Below are 23,460 nucleotides of genomic sequence, written 5' to 3' on the forward strand. Positions count from 1 at the left end.
TGCAATGACCATGATATTCTGGTCCTTGTAACAAAGAATGCTAAGGTTGAAGGGGGAGCGTGGGCTGAATCATTCTTGACGTCATTCCATTTCCTCTTGTGAGTTTGCCCTGTCCACCTCAAATTCTTAGAAGGCTGCAGGACAATCCCTGGCTTCTGAAAGCCGCTGTCACACCTTGACGATTTAGCCAGCGTATGCCGATTTATGAAAAATTTGTCTAAAACGCTGGCACACGTCGAATACGTTATGGGTACGTTTTGTATACGTTAAGACCACGCTGAAAAACACTGCCATAAGTCGTAGTACGCTGGCTTTAAACGTTGTACTTTTGGATTGTCCTCAAATTTTTCCATGCTTGAAATTTTATGACGTATGACTCGTACGTTCTGCTACGCTGGCCATAAGTTGTAGGCACGTTATGCGATTGTTGACACACGTCGACACACGTTACTTGTAAGTTACTCATAAGTCGAAACGCGTCGAGGTAATGGTTAGCGTACCCGAAACTTATTTCTAACCTATAAGTAACGTTTTGTAAGCACGTTACACGAACGTAGTTCACACTTCAACACGTTACTTTAAAAAGACGTAGATGTATTTGACATCTTCAGGACGACAACAGAACTTACTGAACGCGTTTCTAACTTACAGATACCGTATAATGGCGTATTGGCAGCGATTAGGGAAATTGGTATATAAAAAGGAGCTTCGCAGGAGGAACCAGTCTTTTTTTTTTGACTTCGTGGTGAGTACATGTCCATGTCATTCCGAGAGATGGAGGATACGGCAATGCTGAGACGACAATACCTACCTGTCCTCGAACATCAACATGACCTCATCGAGTTGACACTGCACCAGTTGCGTGCCAATAGAGCCGGGAGAAGAAGACGTGAACGGAGGAGAAGGAACTGGGTCAGACCATGGATCGGGAGGCCATGCCTTTACGGCATATATGACCAACTCATGGTGGAACTCCGGAACGAGGACCATGCATCCTTCATCAACTTCCTGCGAATGCCCCCAGCACTGTTTGACGAGCTGCTAGCCAGAGTGAGTCCAAGGATAACCAAGCATTATTATTAAATCATTTCAATAGTCCAGTGGAAGCGATTTAACTCGTTCAATGGAAACAATTTCAATTGCCGAGCACCAGCATCCAAAAACAATAGGCGAGTGACAGCCATTTGTTAAAAGTGAAGTTGCAGCCTATGAGTAGAAAACCTCACGTAATCGTCGACGATATGCTGCCACGCTATGCATACGTTAGACTATCGTTGGGCATAGGCTGTGGACACCTAAAACACGCTAATCAATCGTTGGTATAACTTATGTATAAGTTATCGAAGCGTTCTGTGTTCATTACTAGTACATTATGCATTTGTCCAAGTCCTTTTGAATACTTTTAAAACTGAAACAAAAAAATAGTTCATCGTGGGAATGAGAAAAAAAAACATTAGCCGAAAAGAACATCGAACAATGGTGCAAAGTAGTCTCCTATTCGTGGACGCAACGAGGATCCATCATCACCCACACCCTCCCCATCACGCTCACCTACTACTACTACTACTACTACTACTACTACTACTACTACTACTACTACTGACACGCTCACCTCCTACTACTACTACTACTATTGACACGCTCACCTCCTACTACTACTACTACTATTGACACGCTCACCTACTACTACTACTGACACGCTCACCTACTACTACTACTACTACTGACATTGACATCTACTCAACATGGAGTCTGGAACACTGATGGGTTCCTCCTGTGTGAACCCCATTTTTATATACCAATTCCCCTAAACACTGCCAATACGCCATTATACGATAGATGTAAGTTAGAAACACATTCAGTAAGTTCTGTGGTCGTCCGGAAGACGTCAATCAAATTTGTCGACATACGACAATGTGCGTTTGAGAGACGTTACACATAGGTTCAAAGCACGCTACTCATAGGTTCAAAGCACGCTACTCATAGGTTCAAAGCACGCTACTCATAGGTTAAAAATTAAGTTTCGGGTCTGCTAAACATTACCTCGATGTGTTTCGACTTATGAGTAACTTACAAGTAACGTGTGTCAACGATCGCGGAGCGTGCAGAAAACTTATGCCAGCATATGCGGAACTTGTGAGCCATATGTCGAGTACGTCGTAAAATTTTCAGCATGCTTGAAATTTCACGACGTACTTAACGTACCACGGAATATGACAGCGTACTTCCTCGTTTTTCAGCGTGCTCCTAACGTATACACTGTGATGAAGACCCTCACCAATCCTGGCCAAGAATTGAGGGGAGTCCACAGAAGATTCTCGAATATACAGTTTATTGAAGTTGCACAGCACTTGCAAGCGTAGGTGGCACAGGGACCAACCACAGCAAGTCAGACCCTGTACCACACCAAAGGTTACACTCCAAAGGTTTCATATATAAAAACCTATTCCTCGGTGGAGAAAGCAAGCAAAGAAAGAAACAAAGATGCAAGTGGGCTTTTTCCCCCCTCCCTGCGGCCTTCGGGGAGAATTAGCAGTAAATGGCTTCTTTCTCACGCTTCAAACAGCGAGAGAGTGTTGGCACATATTCATAAACAGGAGCAAATCCTTTGTAGTTCTCCAAGATTGTTGACACTCCACTGAAATTCATAACAGCCTACAGAAACAAGGCTGGCAATGACACAGGCTGGCTTGTTGGTAATACATCGTGTAAAACGAAGACAAAGGCTTGGAAACACAATTTGAAGCAGCCAGGACAAGGGTTTGAATCCAGACACCTGAATAATGCAATTGATGAATGTTTAAATAAGTCAAATGTACAAATATGGGCCAATGGGGCCATCACCTAATATGTCATAACAGTATTCCCTCCTTGGCCACATTTGGCCATATTTTGACATCAAATGACATAATTTAAATATTCTTGAGCAAGGAAAAAACATCTCTGACAGCCAATTCGATTTTACACTCAACAATTAAATTTATAGAACCCCAAATGATTATATCACCCGTGATCACCATACCCTGTTCCTCAAGGAGATAGATATGCTTTACACCAGTCCAATTAACAATGGCAGTGAATGCTCAGAAAATACAGTCGAGGCACACCCCGTTGACCTGAGGGGAAGGTAGATTTTGGCAGGCAAGAACTTGGGCTCGTTGCTGGGTTGAAGGTGATGAAAAGGATCAGAGAGGTGACCCAGAGTCCCAGCCGAGTTCGGCCCCTTGGAGCAGCAGTTCAAAAGAGCTGTGCATGTTGGATGCAGTCATGGTGGCTGCACAAGCCCCCATCTGCACCACTGAACACATGTTGCAGGGGACTCGCCGAGTGGCCGTCAGGGCCTTCGTTGTGCATTGAGGCAGCCACAGCAAGTGCACGATGTATTTGCAGAGCAGCAATCCGCGGTTAACGCTTGCCTGCTTGGCCTGGTAACGCAGGACTTGCCCAACCTTCTCTTCAGTGCGTTTTCTTTCTCACATGTTCATCTTATCTCCTCAGGAAGGGAGTAGTTTCATGATCACGTGTTGAACGCCCAATCACCCAAATCTGGGTTCTCCCCATCGTCCAATCTTTTGGTTGAAGTTCTTTCAAAGCTCCACTATACGAAATCGTACAGTGCATCAGACTGCTTTCAACACTCCGAAACAAATACAGCATCAATTAAACACCAATCGACAAACTTCGTGGGTTTATGTATTTCCACAAGACTGACAAAGGTTCTTACAAAATGCATTCAACTTGCATTATTTGTCATATCAATATTTTATCCCTTTCCTTGTTATTTTATTTTTTCCTTTCTAAAACAACATGCTAAAATATACAGAAATCTCAGTTGTACGTATACTCAAAACGTTCATCTCATTTGCTATTTCCATGTAAAAGCAAACAGTCTTTATCAGGGTTCCAATTTGTAATCAATAATTCTTTTTACCAAAAAATATTCCATTATCTATACAAAAATATGAAAGTTAGCTACTTCTTTCAAGTACCGAATCCAACGCGATTCGATTATTCACAGTTACCATTTTAACATTTGCAATCATTATCTGCTAAACAATCCACAGTTTCATTCACAAGCAGTTCCAGAGCAACTGCCGTTATTTATTTATTTTCCCAGTTAACTTGGCACTTCTGTGCTGATGAAAGATGGTCAAGTCAGTGTTAGAAATACCTCAACTTACTTATGTAAATGTACAAGAAGTACAACTTAATAAAAATCATGCACTTGTCCAATTAATCAGAAGACAGATAACATAGGTAATATTTAAATTGGCTTGTAGCATCAGTGCACTCTTTTCAATAATATAATTCTTTTATTTTGACCGATTTAACATTTATTTCATGGTCATGTTTTCTGTACTCCGCATAATTCTCGTTTATTCTTTTGTTTGTCTTTCCACAAATTGTAGAGTCATTTTATTTAAATTACAGTCAGGTCAGTACCAGCTCCTAATCAGTGAGAGCAATACAGTTACAATACATGGTACAATTCCTAATTCCATTTAATTGATTTCATGATTGCTGTTGATTTCGCCATTCTTTATTATTCTGCATTATGGTTATGTAAATACCATGTTTTTCCTTATAACTTGATTTCTAATATGTAGTGTTGACCAATCTGTTGATCAATTTAATAACAGAGACCCTTTTTCAATATTATGTAGGTACCTTCACTTAATATATTATTATCTTGATTCAATTCTCAGTAACTTTTTCCTATCCTCAATTAACAGATTACACTGAACAACAAAAATTTTTTACTGGAGATGTGTAAAGTGATTTAGACTAATTTGGGTACGCTGATTTCAAAAATCATAACCGTTTTGCTGTATCACGTCAGAATTTTGAGTAACAGAAATATTCCCATTGCCTAGAAGTCAGGATTTCAATGAAATTTACAAAAATTCATTTATTCATTTATTTCATCATGAATGCTTCAAAATTATAGAAATTACAGAAAAACTCCACTAGAATGTAATTAAAAATGCTTTAGGCATTTGGCTTTGCGTTTGTGCTGCTCTGTGTCAGTTTCACGATGCAGGAACCAGCAGAAATCGCCCATCATGTTCGGGTTGTGCCGCCCTTGGTAACGCGTCTCCATGAGTGAAATCTCTTGGTGGAATCGCTCGCCGTGCTCGTCCGAGACTGCTCCCAAGTTGTCAGAGAAGAAGTTCAGGTGCTGGTGTAGGAAATGGATTTTCAGGGACATCCTGGAGCCAAGTTTCCTGAAGGACTCCAGCAGCTGCTGCACTATTTCTTCATAGTTGTCCGCGCGCTCGTTCCCCAAGAAGTTGTCCGTCACAGCTTTGAAGCTCCTCCACGCTGCCAGCTCTTTGGGGTTTAGAGTTGTCGGAAAAGTTTCGTCCTTCATAATCTGTCGGATTTGCGGTCCAACAAAGACACCAGCCTTGATCTTGGCCTCCGACAAGGTGTTGCCAAACTTTTCCTTGAGGCCCATTCACGCCCATTCCCCGAGACCCATTCACGCCCAAAAACCCACGCCCATTCAGATCCATTGCCCGTACAAAACTTTTCATCAAGCCGAGCTTTATGTGGAGTGGTGGAAGGAAAACCTTGGCTGGGTCGACAAGGGCGACATGCTTCACGTTGTGTCGACCAGGTACATGCTCTTTTCGCTCTTCCCAATCTTTCTTCGTCCAGTGATTCTTGTCGTCTCTGCTATCCCAGAGACAAAGGAAGCACATGTATTTCGTGTAGCCTGACTGCAGCCCTAACAACAGCGCCACCACTTTCAAGTCTCCGCAGATTTGCCAGTTGAAGTCATTGTACTTGATGGAATCAAGCAGCTGCCGCATAGTCTCATAGGTCTCTGTCATGCCGAACGCGTGAGCCAGTGGGACTGATGGTTTCTCGTTGCCATTGTGGAGCAAAACAGCCTTCAAGCTGTTCTTCCCCGAGTCGATGAAGAGGCGCCAGTCTGCAGGATCGTGATCACACCCAAGTTCTTTCAACAGACCGTTGATGTCACTGCAGAATGTCATCGTGTCTTCCATCTCAAAGAACTCAGCCATGTCTCTGTGACGTGCTCTGAACAAGGATATCTTGGTGTTAGGTTCAAGTAGATTCCACTGCTGCAGCCTTGATCCAAGCAGCTCTGCCTTCGCCTTTGACAGCGAGAGATCTCTTACAAGATCATTTAAGTCTCCCTGGTTCAGAAGGTGTGATTCTTGAGTGTCGGGTTCAAAAGGTTCATCATCACCATCCTCTTCACCACTGCTTACAGCTATGTTCTGATCAGCTGGAGGTGTTGGAACGGGGTTCTCGTCATCATGAGGCACAGGTTTACGAGCAGAGACGCAGTCAGCGTACTTGATGTGACCTTTATTCTTCTTGTTGAAGCCGGCGATGCTTGTGCGGCTCACGCCATATCATGGGCACCGCAAATGGCATGCTCGCGCGCTTGCCCACCAACCACTGAGTCAAGGTTGTGTGACAGCTTGTGCAGCAGATGTGTGGTGCCCAGCTCTGTTCTTGGTCCCCCACCTTACACCCGAAGTAGTGAAAGTAGGCGGCCTTCATTTTCACTGCTGTAGATATACTTCGCTGTTGATCTTTTTTGGTATACCGACCACAGACATAACAGAAGTTGTCAGGATGATTGGTACAGGAACGCCTACTCATCTTTATCTGAAAGAAAGAAATATAACACAAGTTAACAACAATTGTACGAAATAGACATGTTAAAGACGTATGTAAATTTCATTGAAATCCTGACTTCTAGGCAATGGGAATATTTCTGTTCCTGAAAATCCTGACGTGATACAGCAAAACGGTTATGATTTTTGAAATCAGCGTACCCAAATTAGTCTTAATCACTTTACACATCTCCAGTAAAAAAAAATTTTTGAAATTTGTTGTTCAGTGTTATCAAAGTCCTTGGGTAAAGGATTCTCAAAACAAAAGTTAATATTAATTATGACCAAAAGAAACATCATGGTTCGTTCCCAATGAGTTATTTCCCCCAATTTTCCTATTTTTATGAGCTTAGTCTGAAAGTAACCAACACGGTTTCCATACACTATCTCCATTTTTTATGGATTTGACAACCAATCCGGTAAAAGGTGTGTGAAAATCACTTTTCTGATTAATATCACATACAAACATTATCATGCGTATCACTTGTTGGTCCCATTGATCCTAAGATTATCCCCATCAGCACCATTACAGGTCAAAACACACTGGCATACCATGTCTAAGGTATACACAAAACATTGTGCCCTGTGTGTTCGGTTATCATAATTCACAAAATAGATTCCCAAATAATTCAAAGATAAGTTATTCACAGGAGTAATTAAACTTGAGTAATTCACAGCAATATCATTGTCGTCAAAGAGTGATTCCATCCATCCATCAAACCCTTTCTGCTGTCCATCTTTTAAAAAAGTCTTTGCACTTGCCACAGCAAAATGCTGCACATTCCATCCAATTTACTCTGACCATCTCGGCATTTGCGTCAATCCACTTTAAATACAAATCAATTCCTTGCTCAAAACAAACACAGCATTTAAATCCCCCTTAACATCCAATCTTACTTAAACAGCCCCACGGTCTACCATTCTGACAATAAATTAAATTATCCGATTAAATCTAATGAATTTACCCTGACGGGCAGAGGCCCATATAAACACAACAGACATGTTTTTTTTTCTGTCCGTTTCCCGCACAGAAAGCTATGTAATGAATCTCAACGTATGAGGAGGCAATTGGGCCCATCAATCCTGTGTAATCATGGCGAGTGGTGTAAGTCCTTCTATATGCTTCATTAGTTCGCGCTCTCTGGCGGCTTGTTTCACCTCCACCGCCGCTCCTTCCTTCCTGATCCATAAGTTGGTTGTCATCAGAGAGTGTTTGGCGGTGTAATATCTATGCGCCTTGGCCATGTATTCATAATCCTGCCCTGTTTCATCGTAGTAGACAGTGAGTACAGTGTAAAGCCAATTCTATTCCTTCCAGAATAGGAAATTCTATTCCTATTCCTATGGGCCAATGGGGCCATCACCTAATATGTCATAACATACACAACTTACCAATACCGTATTCGACGTGTGCCAGCGTTTTACACACATTTTTCATAGGCCAGCATACGCTGGCTAAATCGTCAAGGTGTGGCTGCAATGTTGAGACTTCCAATTTTCAGGCGGTTATGATTTAAATCAGCGTGCGGTTGCCTTTTAACAGGCTTTGCCACGAGTTCGTCGGCGATACGTGCAGCGCGCTATGCCTAAGTTAAACTATTGTTGGGCATAGGTTGTGAACGCCGCCAACAGGCTAAGCATTCGTTGGTAAAAGTTATCTATAACACAACGAAACGTTCTGTGCCCATTACTAATATGTTATGCATACGACCAACACATTATGAATACGACCAAAACTTAAAAAAAAAAACTCAAAACTTCAGTGTACGCCAACGTTTTACATACATTTTTATACGTTGCCATTGCTGGCTAAAACGTCAAGGTATGACAGCGCCTTAAACACAGTCTCCTCAATGGAGATTTTTGGTGTGACTCAGCAGCAATTGTATTCATCACGTGATCAAGAGCAGGGTCAATTGAAAAGGACAAGGTGCTATTGTTGCTCTTCAAGTAAAAGTCAAAATTTATATGATGTGCAAGACATTCGAACAGCCTGCTGGCAAGGAGCACAGCCATGTTGTGTGCGACAACTGCCTCTGATAAGACTTTGGTCATTTTCCAGAAGGCAAACATGTAAATATTTTTTATTGTTGAGAATCATTTTGTATCATTTTTTTTGTGCCAATAAAAGTCATTGAAATGCATTATCTTCTATTTCTTGGGCATTTGGATAACTTTGTAAAATACATACATCATACACATATACATCTATTCAAAATAAAAGGATAAATAAATCACTCTTTTGAGCAAATCCCCCTCCCCCCCACCCATTCGTCCCCATTCGTGTCATGAGAGTAAATAGTCTCAACTTTGTACAGAAAAGAATAATAATAAATAAATAAAATGCCTGGGCCTCCCAGGCCCCAGGACTGGATTGGTGTGGGGTTTTTGATGGTCTTAAAAAATTTATATATATATATATATATGTATATGTATAGTCGTGGGGGTGGACGGCCTAGGTTAATCCCCCCGACCCAAATTGTGGTGACAGGCGGTTAATACCTCCAGCCCCCGGACGGCTGATCGGTTCCTTATTAATCTGAGGTGGTCACGTTGTGTTGGCGTCTTCGTCATTTCTTGAGCGTCATCTACACAACAATTCACTGTAGAAAAAAATTATGACTTCATCGGTAACTTGTTTCGGCCGCCATCTTGTTTTGAATAAATAATTAAAAACATCTCCAGAACGGCTGAACAGATTGAGGCGAAACTTTACACGCGCATTCCCCATGACATCCTTTTACTTATTTTGTTAATTTGTTTGTTATTTTGTTAAGTTTGTTAATTTCTTATTGATAGGTCACATGGTTTGGTGGCCATATTGAATTTACCCTAAAACATTCAAACATCTCCAGAACGGCTGGTTAGATCAAGGGGAAACTTCACAACTGTATTCTGCACACGCAGGGGATATAAGTTTGTTAATGAATAATTGATAGGTAATATAGTTTGGCAGCCATGTTCGATTTAAGAATAATATTAAATTATGTTTTCTCTAGAACTGCTTCATCTATCGAAGCGAAACTTTGCAACTATCATCGACCACCATGTCTGCATACATGATAAAAAATTATGACATCACAAGTCACATGATTTGGTGGCCATCTTGGATAAAAAACGCACCTTATCTGATTAACACGAAACTTAACAAGCATTATCTACTACCCCATTAGAGGGAGAATTTAAATTTATGCTGTAGTAGGTCACATGGTACGGCAGCCATATTGGATTGAAAATTAACTTTAAAAGTCTTCTCTGAAATGGCTGAACAGATCGAGGCGAAACTCGACATGCATGACCGCCTCTCCATGTCGAACAAAAACTTCTCCCTCCTTTTGATGTACGACACATCGTTTGGCAGCCATATTGGATTGAAGGAAAAATATTAATTAATGTTTACTCTGGAACTGCTGCATCAATAAATGTGAAACTTCCCGGTAATGATTGAGCAGTTATGTGGAATGAAGGGTTTAAATTTCAACTCGATCGGCCCCATGGTTTGGCAGCCATGTTGAATTGAAGGGGAAATATTAAGTAATATTGTTACGAATCTGGCAGCCATTTGCACACAACAGCCAGAGTTCCCGCAGTTCAGTTATTTCGTTAAGTATGTGTTTATCGCTAGAACCCTCCCTATGTCTAAAGGGAATTACAGGTGTGCGCTGCGGAGTTTCTTTCCAGTTAGATTTTTGCAATACCCAACGCCAACCAATCACTCCTTCGTTCTCGCACCATCGCCATCCATCGCCCACGTGCAACGTGTCACGTACAGGGGTGATGTTCCCTCCACCCACCGTGAGCTTGTCCAATCGACAGCAGCCGGCCCGACAGCCGAACCGAGCGGTCCCCCCCCCCTACAAGGGTGGATGGGGAATAGGATGCTCCCCCTGGTTGTTCCGTCTGGGTTCTCAGACACGCACGGGGGGGAGGGTGGTCGTTGCCCCCTCCCACCGGACCTCCCCCAATCACGGATGGCCACCATTTCCCCCCACCGAACCAATCGGGAGGCTCATCACCTCAGGGCCAACTCCGCCCAGCCAGATGGCGTGTTCGGCCCGTCCAATAAGGGGAGGCCACTGATCGCCCAACAACCACTCGTCCAATCCGGAGGCGAGTTACCTCAGAGCGGGACCCTCGACCCGCGGCAGGGGGGGAAGGATAAGAAAGGTGGCGAGCTGTCGTCTGGAGTTGTCGTCATTATCTGGGCTTTTTGGTCTTTGGTCTTTTGGTCTGTGGCCTTTTCGGGGGTTCCTCTTGGTGGTGGTGGTCATGGCAGCCAGGACCGTGGTGCTCGATCGTCGTTCGTGGAATCCAGGATCGTGGGCTCGTTGGATTCCGGGTCGTGGGTTCGAGTCCCACCGTGGTGGGTTGGAGTCTGTGTAACCGCACGAGTGGGCCAGCTACCCGGCTCGACTCTGTCCCCCTAGCTGAACTATCCTCCTTTGCTGGAGGACCGAATAAAGACACGGTGGGGTCCATTTTCTTTTTGTGTGTGTGTGTGTCTGTGGTGGTGCCGTCCTATAAGTAGAAATTGTTAAGTGCTTTTTCTCACTGTACATTGCCTGCATATTCGTGATTAAGTCTGCTCTGTCTCCCTTCCCGATTATTGTAAAGAAACCACTGTTCAATGTACCAGCTCGTCGCCTGTTGTTTCTATCATTGACCCAGTATGGTTCATGCTTGAGAAGTAGTAAGGCCGCTTGTGCCGTAAATTCTCATTTGGACCGGCGCGACTTTGGTAATTTCCGCTCGGTTACGTCGGACCCGAGTCGGTAACAACGACTCTGTTTGGACAAAGCCGGCCAAGGGTGTGTTTTCCCCGGTAGCTAGACCGTGCGGCTAATTAGGTAAATTGGATTCAGACAAAAAGACCCTGACCGCACGGTCGAAATATTGGCGTCCACAGTCCATAAGCGACGTGTCAACTCCAGAGTTGTCCGGAGTGACGACCTTCAATTCCGGTGTTCGGTGGGAGACTGCCCAACTGCTCCGTCGAGCGATCGTCCTCGCTACCGAACCCCGACCCACAACAATATTTACTCTGGAACCAGTGTGTCAATTTATGTGAAACTTCACATTTATTATCTCGCCGACAGGTGAAACATAGGTTTCAAATTTCAACCCGATTGGCCACGAGGTTTGGCAGCCAGAATTATTTAATTATTTTAATCTGAGAACTTTTAGATTTTTTTTTTACCAGAAGGCTCACTTGGCTGCACCTGTATGTGTTTGAGGGTACAGGGATAGCAATTCAATCAATACCAACAATTTCCCCAGGAAAAAGGACTAACTGCATACGTATTGTATAGATTGAACACTTTGTGCGACCTGGTTCGTAAGTCGTCAGTCCCACGTTGTATTTGTATCACTATTAAATAATGTTTTCTCTGCAACCACTTATCCTATCGAAGAGAAACTTTGCAACTATCATTTAAGTCTCATGTATTAAAGGCGGACGTCTGGGTACCCGGTCATCACTGCCAGCAGTTATAAAGTGGCAGTTCTCGTTATTATTATTTTTGTCTTTTTTAATGCCATGAACAAATTTTGGTACATGCAATGTGATGAACGTTGTGGTAAAGTTTCATTGAAATTGCATGTGTAGTTTCAGAGAAGTTCCAAGTATTTGTGGATGGACTGCCTGACTGACGGACGGACGATGCGCCATCCCATAAGCTCCCCGGAACTATGTTCCAGGTGAGCTAAAATTACAGTATCTTAACCCGCATTCTCCTAACGGATCTTTTTTGGAACCCAGGCATACATTTTCATGTGCTACTACCCTCGCCAGAGGAGTGTATTGCATTTGCGTCTGTCTGTCTGTCTGTCTGTTTGTCCGCACAGAACTTTCATGTTTTTCTCTGTAACCACTTGTCTGATTGAGACAATTTTCACCATTGGTGCAACTACTCGTGTGGAATGTTTTAATGATAGTAATGTTGTCATAGGCCACGTGGTGTGGCAGCCATATTGGAAAAACAGAAAAACTTTGGACCTCTGTATCGCTCGCTGAAACTGTACCAAGGAAAAAAAATTGAATTTGGAAATTTGTACAGAATCTCGTCATTATCGTGCTTGCGTATGGTGCATCAAGGTAATTTCTTTATTCTGTCTGCCTGTCTGGCAGTGAAACAGAATTGAAATCTTGAAGGGCACTCGGTAGAGCGCATAACTCCGCCACGTAATGCCTGATCCGTGAGAACATATCAGGCCCAATACATTTTTGAAATGTCATGCTATATATGGTTTTTGGCCCTAATCTCTCCATAGTGAAGAATCGCTTTAAAAATTAAATAATTATGGTATCCAGATCCGGATTTGGATCATCGCCAAAATCGAATCAATTTGTCTTGGTCACACACCCTACATGTCCAAGTTTCGTCCAAATCCACCCACAACTTTTGAAATATCCTGCAAAATGATAGTCAAGCAAACAGACAGAGAGGGGTGAAAACATAACCACCCCCACCTTCGGTGGCGGAAGTAATCATTCCAAACGGGAAACTTGCTGTTTTTGGGACATCGTATCGGACACAAACGGGCACAAATAACTCATTTAACGTGTTCAATAAGGTGGTGTAAAAGATGGTCCATCAGCGGTGCTAAATTTCTGATTTGATTCCACCCCCCTACCCCTCCCCCCATAACATTTAACCATTTAAACCCGCGTGGCAATTTTACCAGACGCAATTTGAACCTCCATATATCCAAGCGGCTTGATTTTTATCCAGGGAGCCTTTTTGGTGGGGAAGCTGAAAGTCCAAGTAGCTCAGTGTTGAAACGGTTAAAATTTTTTATATCAATTGACTTGTATACTTGAACACAGTAGAACTCAAATTGCCTTCTTGTTGAATTCAAAATCCTACAGTTTTGCAGTACCTGAGCAAAATGATATGCCATTTGACTCCATCTCGATCAATCGAATAAGCCACTTTGAATCTCGATAATCCCCAATGCTGAGAACCCGTTAAAATTGCGGCTCTTAATAAATTTATGTTTATTTTAAATCATCAATTACAGCGAGACGGCAAAGGCAACACTATCAAAAACTGGACGGGAAAGTCAAACTGCCAGCCGTACAGAGCAGACAGGCCCGCAGTACACAGTTTCGCTTGCTCTTCCAGTGGGTGCTTGCTTCATATTGCTTGCTTAAAATATCCATACGTAGCCATATACGTTTGCTCTGTTATAATAAGATGTCTGATTATACACCGCCTTTTGCTATACTTGTAACACAGGTGAGAAAAGGATACGAAAAAAGCAGCTGATATTTCAATAATTTATTCACATGATTTTTAAATATGCCTGGTGTTGGCTCAATGATTAGGGTGTTGGGCTTTGGATCCGAGGGCCAGAGTTCAAATCCCGCTCAGCTGTTGAATTAATAGCAGGTGGGGTTAACTTGGCCTGTCATCCTTCCGAGATCGGCAAAATGAGTGCCAGCTTGCTGGTATACTGTGTCGGAGTGGCTACTTGTCCAGGATTGTGCCCAATAGCCAAGGAAATTGCTTGGGCAGCACCAACGCTCTGCACAGAGTATGGTCCCAATGGATGGATGGGTTTTTAAATGGTGAAAGTTAATTTTTTTTTGCCAGGTGCACCTCTTGGTGAAACTAAAGTGATGGCATTCAACTATCTTGGCCGCTGGGGTAACACAACTGCTCAGTATATCAAACAAAGGAAAATTGCCACTGGGAGAGCTATCAACAAACTAAAGAATATGGAAGTCGACATAACACTCTCTCAGCGTATCAAGGAATGGTTGTTCATAGCACGAGTTGAGTCCATCCTGTTTTCTGGAATTGAAGCATGGGCCCTTACTGTTACCCACAAGAATGGACTTTATGGATGCTATACTCGACTTCAATGACTATTGGTATGCACTTCAATGTCTGTGGTTCTCTTTCAAGGATGTCAGTTAGAATTGGAAGAATATATTGTTGCGGTTCTGCAAAACCGCATGCCTCAAAGGCAGCGGCACCCAACATAGTGATCCCCAGGCAGGTATCTCAGTCGACTTCTTGCAGTAGGACCTTACCCTCATGTCTAATGGGTTAACAGGGTGAAGTGCGTTGCATGGGTCTTATTGTTTGGTCTAATTATATCTCTATCTTCCATTCAATCCTGATTTTCATTCCAACCCTCTCCTTTTATCCATGATACAAATCGAAGCAGGCACCGCACCCAGGAAGCCACCTTCTGAGAAAGTCTCCACCGACACTGTACAGGACGCGGCCTTTCATTCGAACCTGCGTGCCGATTTACAATGGCGTCCCACCTCCGCTCACCAGAAGCACCACCTCTCGCGCACAGGAAAAATCACCCCACGCCTCCAGGCATCTGCGCATCGATGCAATTTGCCACCAAACGAGCACACTGTGTGGCACAGGCCACTCGGACCACGTGGAGTAGGGACGGGCCAAGCATGTTAACCGCAGCTCGCTGGGGGTGCCCCGAACGGGCATGTGGGACCGACATGACCCTCATCCCGTCATCAGAACACTGCCTGGGAGTTCAGTGAAAGGCTCCAGGCCGTGTCGTGCTGGATGAGCGAATGAGGCTGCTTCTGGCCCAAGGAGCCTGGCAGGGCAGGGCCGGGATCCAATGGAAGGGCACGATTCGGTTGACGGCGCATCGCTTCGGGTCGTCGCCCCAATCGTGAAGCCGTCCACCCTCTTTCTTTCCTCTCTCTCACCTGCCTGCCTTGCACTGTCTCCGCCTGTTTGCCGTCCCCACTTCTTCACTTCTCTGCTCTGTCCTCTCTTCGCTGCACCTCGTTGTTTGCCTGTCACTGCATCTGCACTCGGGGTTGGTGTGTGATGGACCAGTGCAGAGCACGCATTTCCACGAGCCCCGGCAAAGTGATCAAGCAAGAGATAAAGTGCCAACTCTTAAGGTGGGATCGCTCAAGCGGAGCGTCCCCCAAAGCGTACTCGGTTGCACGATCGCAGACTACTCCAGGTATTGAGAGGCCATTAGTTCTCATCTGCTCTCTTCCTTTCTGGCTAACTAATCGTGTGTGTGTGTGTGTGTGTGTGTGTGTGTGTGTGCGCGTGTGTGTGTGTGTGTGTGTGTGTGTGTGTGTGTGTGTGTGTGTGTGTGTGTGTGTGTGTGTGTGTGTGTGTGTGTGTGTGTGTGTGTGTGTGTGTGTGTGTGTGTGTGTGTGTGTGTGTGTGTGTGTGTGTGTGTGTGACGGCACCTGTCGTAGCTTAAATTAAGATCGTAGAAGATATAACGGGATAAATCTGCTTTGTCTGCTTTTGTAAATTGCTTGCCTTTTGTCACACCCTACAAATTCCTTGCTATCCCTGCTGTACATAATAATAAACCACATTTACTGTACCATTTACTTTCCTCGCCTGATTGTAAATAAATGCTTTGTGTTGAAATGTTCCCAGCTCGTTTTCGTCTTTTTCTTCATTGGTCCAGCATGGTCCTTATCCTAGCCTAGCCAGGACATTGTCCCCCAGTGATCTGTTTTCTAGCCGGTACGTTCTTGGCAGTTACTCTCAGCTGCATCCGACCCGGTAAGATGATCCGGTTTGAACAAGGTGTACCGAGGGCGTGTCCCCCGGTAATTAGATCACGTGACCATTTTAGGTAACCGGTTTCCATTTGATGGAGGACTCTAAGTCACGTGGTTGTTATTGGCATTCACGGTCGATTAGCGACCCGCCGCATCACTGAGTTATCCGTGTGCGACGCGTGCGATTCCAGAGAGTCTGATGGGAACCCGAGGTAGCCTCGCCCTCCCCCCCCCCCCCCCAGCAACAATATATCAGGATTGCTGGGCACTGCTACCACCACAAAGAAAACAAACATATTTCCAATCTTGTACTCTGGACACTTCAACATGGAAGGCCTAAGAGGGGCAGACCAGCTCTAAACTACATCAACATGTTCAAGACGGGTATGGGCCGAGAGACCGAGGAACTGCACACAACAAAGCATGAGAGGATGGGAAGCTCAGGATCAATGTCTGAGTTTGGTTGAATAGCCATCCTGAAAAGATAAGAAGTTTAAAGTGTCATGTCCTATTGATCCAGTTTCCGCATCTTTCCCACCTGTCATTTGTAATGTTTTCATTTTATTTCTCGCATTTTTGTGTCACTGCAGTGGCAAAACACACCTCTCGGATGTCGTGGAGGATTTTAGTTGTGGAAGTTTTAAGAATTTTTTTTTTTCCAAGTGCTCAAATAATACTCCTTTTTCCGTTGATAAATAGGAAAAAAATTTGAACCGGAAAATCATTTGCTTCTTCACTGCTTTAGCAGTGTGCTACAATCTGTGGTCAGTGTTCAGGCTTTAGCAGTGGACATACTAGCAAGTCAATTGCAAGCAATTACTGCACATGCGTGCATTAGCTTGAACAGCACTCAGTAGAGCACATACCTCCACCAGGTTGAACAGTTTACGTTTTGTTAGCCCGTGATAGGCCTGATCTGGATCTGGACCTGAACCAAAGTCTAATCAGCTTGTTTTTGTCACTTACTAAACTCCTCCACGAAGTTTTATAATACTCCTTTCTTGACTTTTTGAGATATTGTGCTATTTATCATTTTTGGTCCGATCTCTCAGTGGTGAAGAATCACTTAAATTACGATATCTGAATATTTACCGAAATCTAATCAATTTGTCGTCACACACCTAATATGTCCATAACCCTTTGAGATATCCTGCTTAAAAACAGACATAAACAAACAAGGGTGAATGCATAACCTCCGTTCACCTTTGGTGGCGAAGGTTAAAAATTAAAAATAAATAGATTTACGGATGGTCCTTGCATATTTTGCGGTAAGTTCCCGAATTTATTTGGATTATATCTTGGTGATTTACTTATTTGATTGCATGTGTAACTTTTTATTTTAAAGATGGGGTGGGGTGAGGGGGCCGTGTAATGGCCTTGCCTTTGCAAATATTTGTTTTTAGTTTCAGTACGACATGAATTTCCTGGAAGAACTAGTCCGGCTTTTGTTTATTTGTATTATGGAACAATGATTTGATTGTTCAGAGTTGGTAAAAGCTAACCTTTTTCTTTTCTGGGTGTATTTGCATTATTTGAGTCATCTGTGCCGATGCTTGAAAAAAAATTAATTCTTCCTTCCCCTTCCACTTAAATGTCGATTTATTTTTAGATCCATCACTGCCGAATGTTCAAGTGATGCGCCTTACTTTGGTGTGTGACACTGCATCAAAACCCCTCTCCATCGACCTCACCAGTGAGTAGCTTTGCCTCATTTGACACTGCATCTCACCCTGCCTACCCAGAGATGCTTTCTCCCATCATTGCTGCATCAAGCACCTACTTTACTCCTGACAATTGTAATATATATTGGCCTTGACTGTGTGTTGACATTGCAGCAAGAAAGACTTCAATTGTTCTTTTCTGTATAAAACGTAATACAGGTTTGCACCAGCCCTAAAGGGTGGGCAACTCAAACCGTACATAGATTGGAATTCTCCGAATCGTCTCATGAGGTTGGTGATTTCGAAAGTGACAGATTTTTTTTTCCTCTCCAGGTGTAGCCAACATATCTGCTCATATATTTTGCAGAATCTTTCTGCTGCTGTTTGTAGAGATCAAATAATGTGAGCAAGTAAATAAATAAAACATTTTGCATCAACTGATCAGCCGTTCATCTACCTCGTGTTATCCATCCAGCTGATTCAATCAAGCTCGTTGGCAAGTAGTGTAATTAACAACTCTTCCTAAACAAGCGTTTGCCCAACTAAGTTTTGCTTGGGTTCTGGCATCATGTCAACTTCCCGTGCACTAACTGCTCCTCACTATATTTGGCAGCATTTTAAAATCCCAATGACACATTTCCTAGAGAGGTGGGAATGTGCTGGGTGAAATATGGAGGGGATGACATATGGCCACCATTTTGGTTTTCTGTTTGGCCTAATCAAAATATAGGCCACTCACTGTGCTGTAGTCCCAAGAAGGAAGCCAGACATAACACATGCCGACACACCATCACAGATAAATTATGCACTGGTAAGTACTTACAAAAGCTGTTTTATTTGAAGTTATCACCTTAACTAATAAGCATTTTACTGATTTACCAACTGCCCGCATCATCAGATAATCACAAGACATCAAGCCTGTAATCCTCTACTGATTATACACTGCCTGTGTTGTGTCACATTTCCATTGGCTTTGTTTGGGTTGAGTGGTACTCACAATGAGGGACCCCGAAAAATCTAATGAATGTCGAATAAAAAGTTAATTCTGCCGGCCTCTTTAAGACAATGTTCCCAATTATAACCTCCTCCAGGGGGGTGCCATTAAAACCATGCCAAAATGGTTTCTCATGTGCAAAATCTGCAGCCAATGGCAGGTCACCACATGAAACATGTTTTGATGGAATAGTTCATTACAAGAAGGCACACAGTACGACAAAAACTGAGAATCTCGGCACAAAAGAAAGATGGACATAAAATCGGCCATGAAAATTAATAAATGAACCACACCCATGTTTCAATACAATGAAAACACAGGAAATAAAATCTAATCAAAATGGCCATGAGCGCACCATAACGGGTGCCCTGTGAGGTCTTTTCAAAGATACCCGGACCATGGATCGAAAATGCTCCACCATGAATATGTCTTCAGCACCCAGCGGAGAGGCAAATTATCCAGCAGGGGAGTAGATAGCGGATAAAGCGTAGCGGCATGAAGTTGTTGGGCTGCTCGGGATATCATCGCACCGAATTTGGAGCGGAGAACATGACTGAATGAATATTTTTACGACACAAGGTCAGGTTGTGCATACATTATGCAAGTGCAGAGGGAAAAGTCCAGATTAACATTGCGCAAATAGAAAAAAAAAGGACCACTGTGACTGTAGCTTCTCTGAGCCCTGGCTTAATGTTGCAACCCAAATTTGGTAACATTCTGACTGAATCTGGAGAATAATATTTTGAAGTACAGGTAACCCTCACGGTGGAGAAGGGTAACAGGATCCTTAAACCACCTGAGGTTGAAACACGATATTCCCTGCTTGGGGACCAAGGTACGAGATGGCATCGTCTTCCAGAATAATCCCATCTCGTTCATGTTAAAAACCTGTTCCATCAAAAATCCCTTCACCTCAATTTGTTTTATGAGCTGCACATGAGAATGTGTGATTGAAAATTGGGGTTTGAATACGGAGTTGGAAAATGAACATTTGGGAATGAAATTTGAAGTAAAATGAAGGTTTAGCAATTGGAGTACAATGGGGAAGGTTTTCAGTGCCATCGACCCCGTAATGGCGGCCCATACAGATGCCGCGTTTTTTTTTTTTTCCTCCATAAGCCAACCTCTGTAACAACTCGATCTATTCACCCAATGCCAAAACCATTCTCTTTGTCCATAACCATAACAACGAACTTTGTCCATCGCTTTACATTTCTGCTCATTAAAAACGATGCACGAGAAACACCACACGACTCGTAATGGGAGGTAATCGTTCATGCATGGGACACATGATGACTCATCTCAGCTCAAAAACCACGATTGTCAAAATGAAATCCTGTGATAACGGAATCGGAACGCAATCGGTTGCCTGTGATTGGTAGAAACCCGCGATAGTAAATTACAATAAACCCTCCAATATCGTTGGTTCTACTAATAGTCTGTTTGCCACCCGTATATGTTCTGTACTCAACCTTGTTGTAATGAGAAGTGTATTGTTTTTTGATGGTTTCGTACTCACATGGGTCTATAGAGAAAATTTGGCTTGGTTGCCGAAGCGGCAACCTTGGGGAACTCCGCTAATTTACATAAATCCAAGATGGCCAACACGGACGGGGGTGGAAGATAACTTTTCAACCAATTAACCTACAATTACGTGTGATACCTCTTTTCTGTATAATTTTGACCTGAGGAATCAATTTCTGAGGTCAAATTTGTGATTTGGGGTCAATTCAGGGTCAAAGGTGAAGTTCAAGGTCTTTTTCGGCCAAAAATGAAATAAAATAATAATAATGACATTTTCAGAGCGATGGTGGTCAAGCGTTTATTCAGCAACGTCGATCACTCCCATTCATCATCGGAGCCAAATGCAAGATCAAGATGTTCAGTTTCCTCGTCATCTTCCACATCTGCTTCTCCTTCCTCTTCCACTTCATCTTGATCTTCGTCTCCTGTCTTGAATGGGTTGAAGCAGGCGACACAAAAAACACCAGCGCAATACACAGTGCATGATATCTTTCCATGGTGACAGCTGCAACGTTCAGTGCCGCACGCCTTCACCGCCGCCTTACAGCCGCACCGCACTACATCCATGAGATCTTGGGGTCCTGGGGGCTGATGGGAGGTTGCTGGTACTGGGGTGCCATCTTTTATTTCCCACCCATACTTTGTGATGTCAAGTTCAGGTGGAGCCTGCTGGTCAGAAGATTTTGCAAGTATGGTCTGCATCCCTGGCTTAGCACGGCCATACTCCAGCATACCTGCGGGATGAGGTTGCTGGAATTCATGTGAGAGGACATGGGTAGTGCGTCGACCATTGGGTGTGAATAGCTGGAGATCGAAGTTGTCAAACCACGCGAAGATGGCGCCGACGATTCTAGACAACCCCATGAGCTGGTGGAGAACCTGTGCATTGTCACCTTGTAGACGAGCGGCCAATTTTCGGAATCTCAGGGCCTCATCGTATGAGGTCGTGAAGCCATGTTAATGAAGGGGTTTGAGAAGTTCGGAACTACTGTGCCGGTGCAACAGTTTGACGGCCAGTCCTAATGTTGTCTAATTTCTGGTTCCTGTAATGTGACTGAATTGACTGGCTCAGGCTCAGAGATTTCTTGGTCACTTTACCACCAGAGACCAGGTCAAAAACCAACTTCAACAAACTTGGGCTGGTCACCTTCATTGTGTTGGCCTGTGTAAACTCTGATAGGTCATAATTGGCACTGCTGTACTTGACCGACCGTGCCTCATGCTTGATCTGCCTCACCACGGAAGCAATGCTCCTCTCATCCGTATCATCTACCTTAACTATCTTGAGACTTTTAGCAACGGACTCACGGAAACCAACAATGGCAGCACAGCCATCTACCCGAACAACGATAACATCCTTACTCATGCAGTCAGTCAACTTGCTAAACAAGTCACGTCAAGCGAGCTTGCCACCTCGATCCAAGTACAGGGAATGCAGTTCAACACTTCCATATTCTGGACCTTTATCGGTTCATGTACTCAATGACTTCCTTCAGAGCATTTTCATTTGCGCTACCAGTTAGCAAATCGGCCTATGTGGGGACTTTCGTGAAACTGTTACAGCAGCGGACGTGGTACTTACACTCAGCAGAAGGTAGATCAGAAACAAAAGCAAGGTGCAACTTGACCCTTCTCGTGACATCATCATTACGCTGCTCAGCAACATCACGGAGCATATCTTTCATAGTTGGGAGTGGGTTACGTTCTGTCAAAATGTTCTTTGGTCATATACTCATGAACGCGGTCCCATCTTTCTGGGTGTCTATCATCAATGGGTAAACATTCCTCGCTACAGAACGTACAATCACGTTTGTATTCAAACACACCTTTGTCAGCTACCTTTGTATGAGGCCTTGTAGTTGTCCTTCCACCCTCATCTTCAGCCTTTCTTTTCTGTGACTTTCTCACTCTCTCAATTTTCTCTTTTGATGTATAAGTACAGTAGCAACCTTTGTGGCAGGCGATGCTTGCCGCATCTCCACCAACATCAATAATGTTCTGTAGCTTAGCCTGCAGGTCCCCATCTCCACGGGATTTGGCGCACGAGATGAGCTTCTTGATCCCGATCTCAGTGAATTTCGTTTCTTCTCCATGACACACTGGGAGAAGACACCTTGAGTCAGCCATCATGCGTTTCTCTGAAAAGAAGTAGAGCTGAGATTAGAATCAATAGGATCGTTCATCAACTATCGAGTAGGAGTGATCTGCAGTTGATGCAGAGGTCAAAACGTTTTAAACCCCTCAATAGTCCAAAAATGACATTGAACTTGACCTTTGACCCTGAATTTGACCCCCGAACCACACAACTGACCTCAGAAATCGATTCCTCACCTCGAAATTATACGGAAAAAAATGTATCACGCGTGATTGGAGGTTGATTGGTTGAAAAGTTATTGTCCACCTCCGTCTGCGGTGGCCATCTTGGATTTATACGAATTATCGGAGTTCCCCAAGGTTGCCACTCCGGCATCCAAGCTAAATTTTTTTCTATAGACCCATGCGAGTACGAAACCATCAAAAAACAATACACTTCTCGCAACAACAAGGAACTCAACCTGGCAACCAGACTATAAGTCTGCCATTTTGACCTACTTTGTCACGTGACTGGAACAAGCTTTGTAATCCACATTAGCAGTCAGGAGCAGAACGTTGCTGCCAAATTTCAGCCGGATCGACCCAGCGGTTTGGCTGAAGAAGTCGAAATAGGAGATGGATGGATGGATGGACGGACAGATTGTGCGTGATGACAATACCTTATCTGGAATTCCAATTCCAGATATTGGAATTGGAATTCCAATTCCAGATAAGCTAATAATCTGCCAGGTCCGGTCATAATTGTTAATTCTTTTTAATCTCTCACATGGATTTTCCATTAAAGCTGTGCTGAAAAGGTTTTCTCAGTCCGACCCGGATGCATGTGGAGCTTATCCTGATTTCCCCATTCTCATGGTGCTGATATAGTTGTGATATTATTGCTGAGTGAATCCCCTGTAATGTTCTATTGTCTGCCCCAAATTATATGTTGATGGCCTGTCATTTATCTATTCAAACCAAAAATATTTAATCCCTGGAACTTTACTGCAGGTTTTGACTTTATAC

The 23,460-nt window shown here is 43.6% G+C and overlaps 1 protein-coding gene across 5 annotated transcripts in view; it reads left to right on the forward strand.

Annotated features, from left to right (window-relative positions):
* Positions 1-23,460, forward strand: part of ARHGDIA (Rho GDP dissociation inhibitor alpha) — a 105,055-nt gene that overhangs the window by 68,107 nt on the left and 13,488 nt on the right. For all 5 annotated transcript variants that reach the window (XM_085886388.1, XM_085886380.1, XM_085886387.1 and 2 more), the window contains one exon: positions 17,792-17,875. In XM_085886388.1, the coding sequence (XP_085742514.1) occupies positions 17,792-17,875 (84 nt within the window). The remainder of the gene's footprint in view (positions 1-17,791; positions 17,876-23,460) is intronic.

The sequence above is a fragment of the Eptatretus burgeri genome, chromosome 1 (genome assembly GCF_056783735.1).
Source record: "Eptatretus burgeri isolate ZD-2024b chromosome 1, Ebu_testis_v1, whole genome shotgun sequence".
NCBI lineage: Eukaryota > Metazoa > Chordata > Myxini > Myxiniformes > Myxinidae > Eptatretus > Eptatretus burgeri.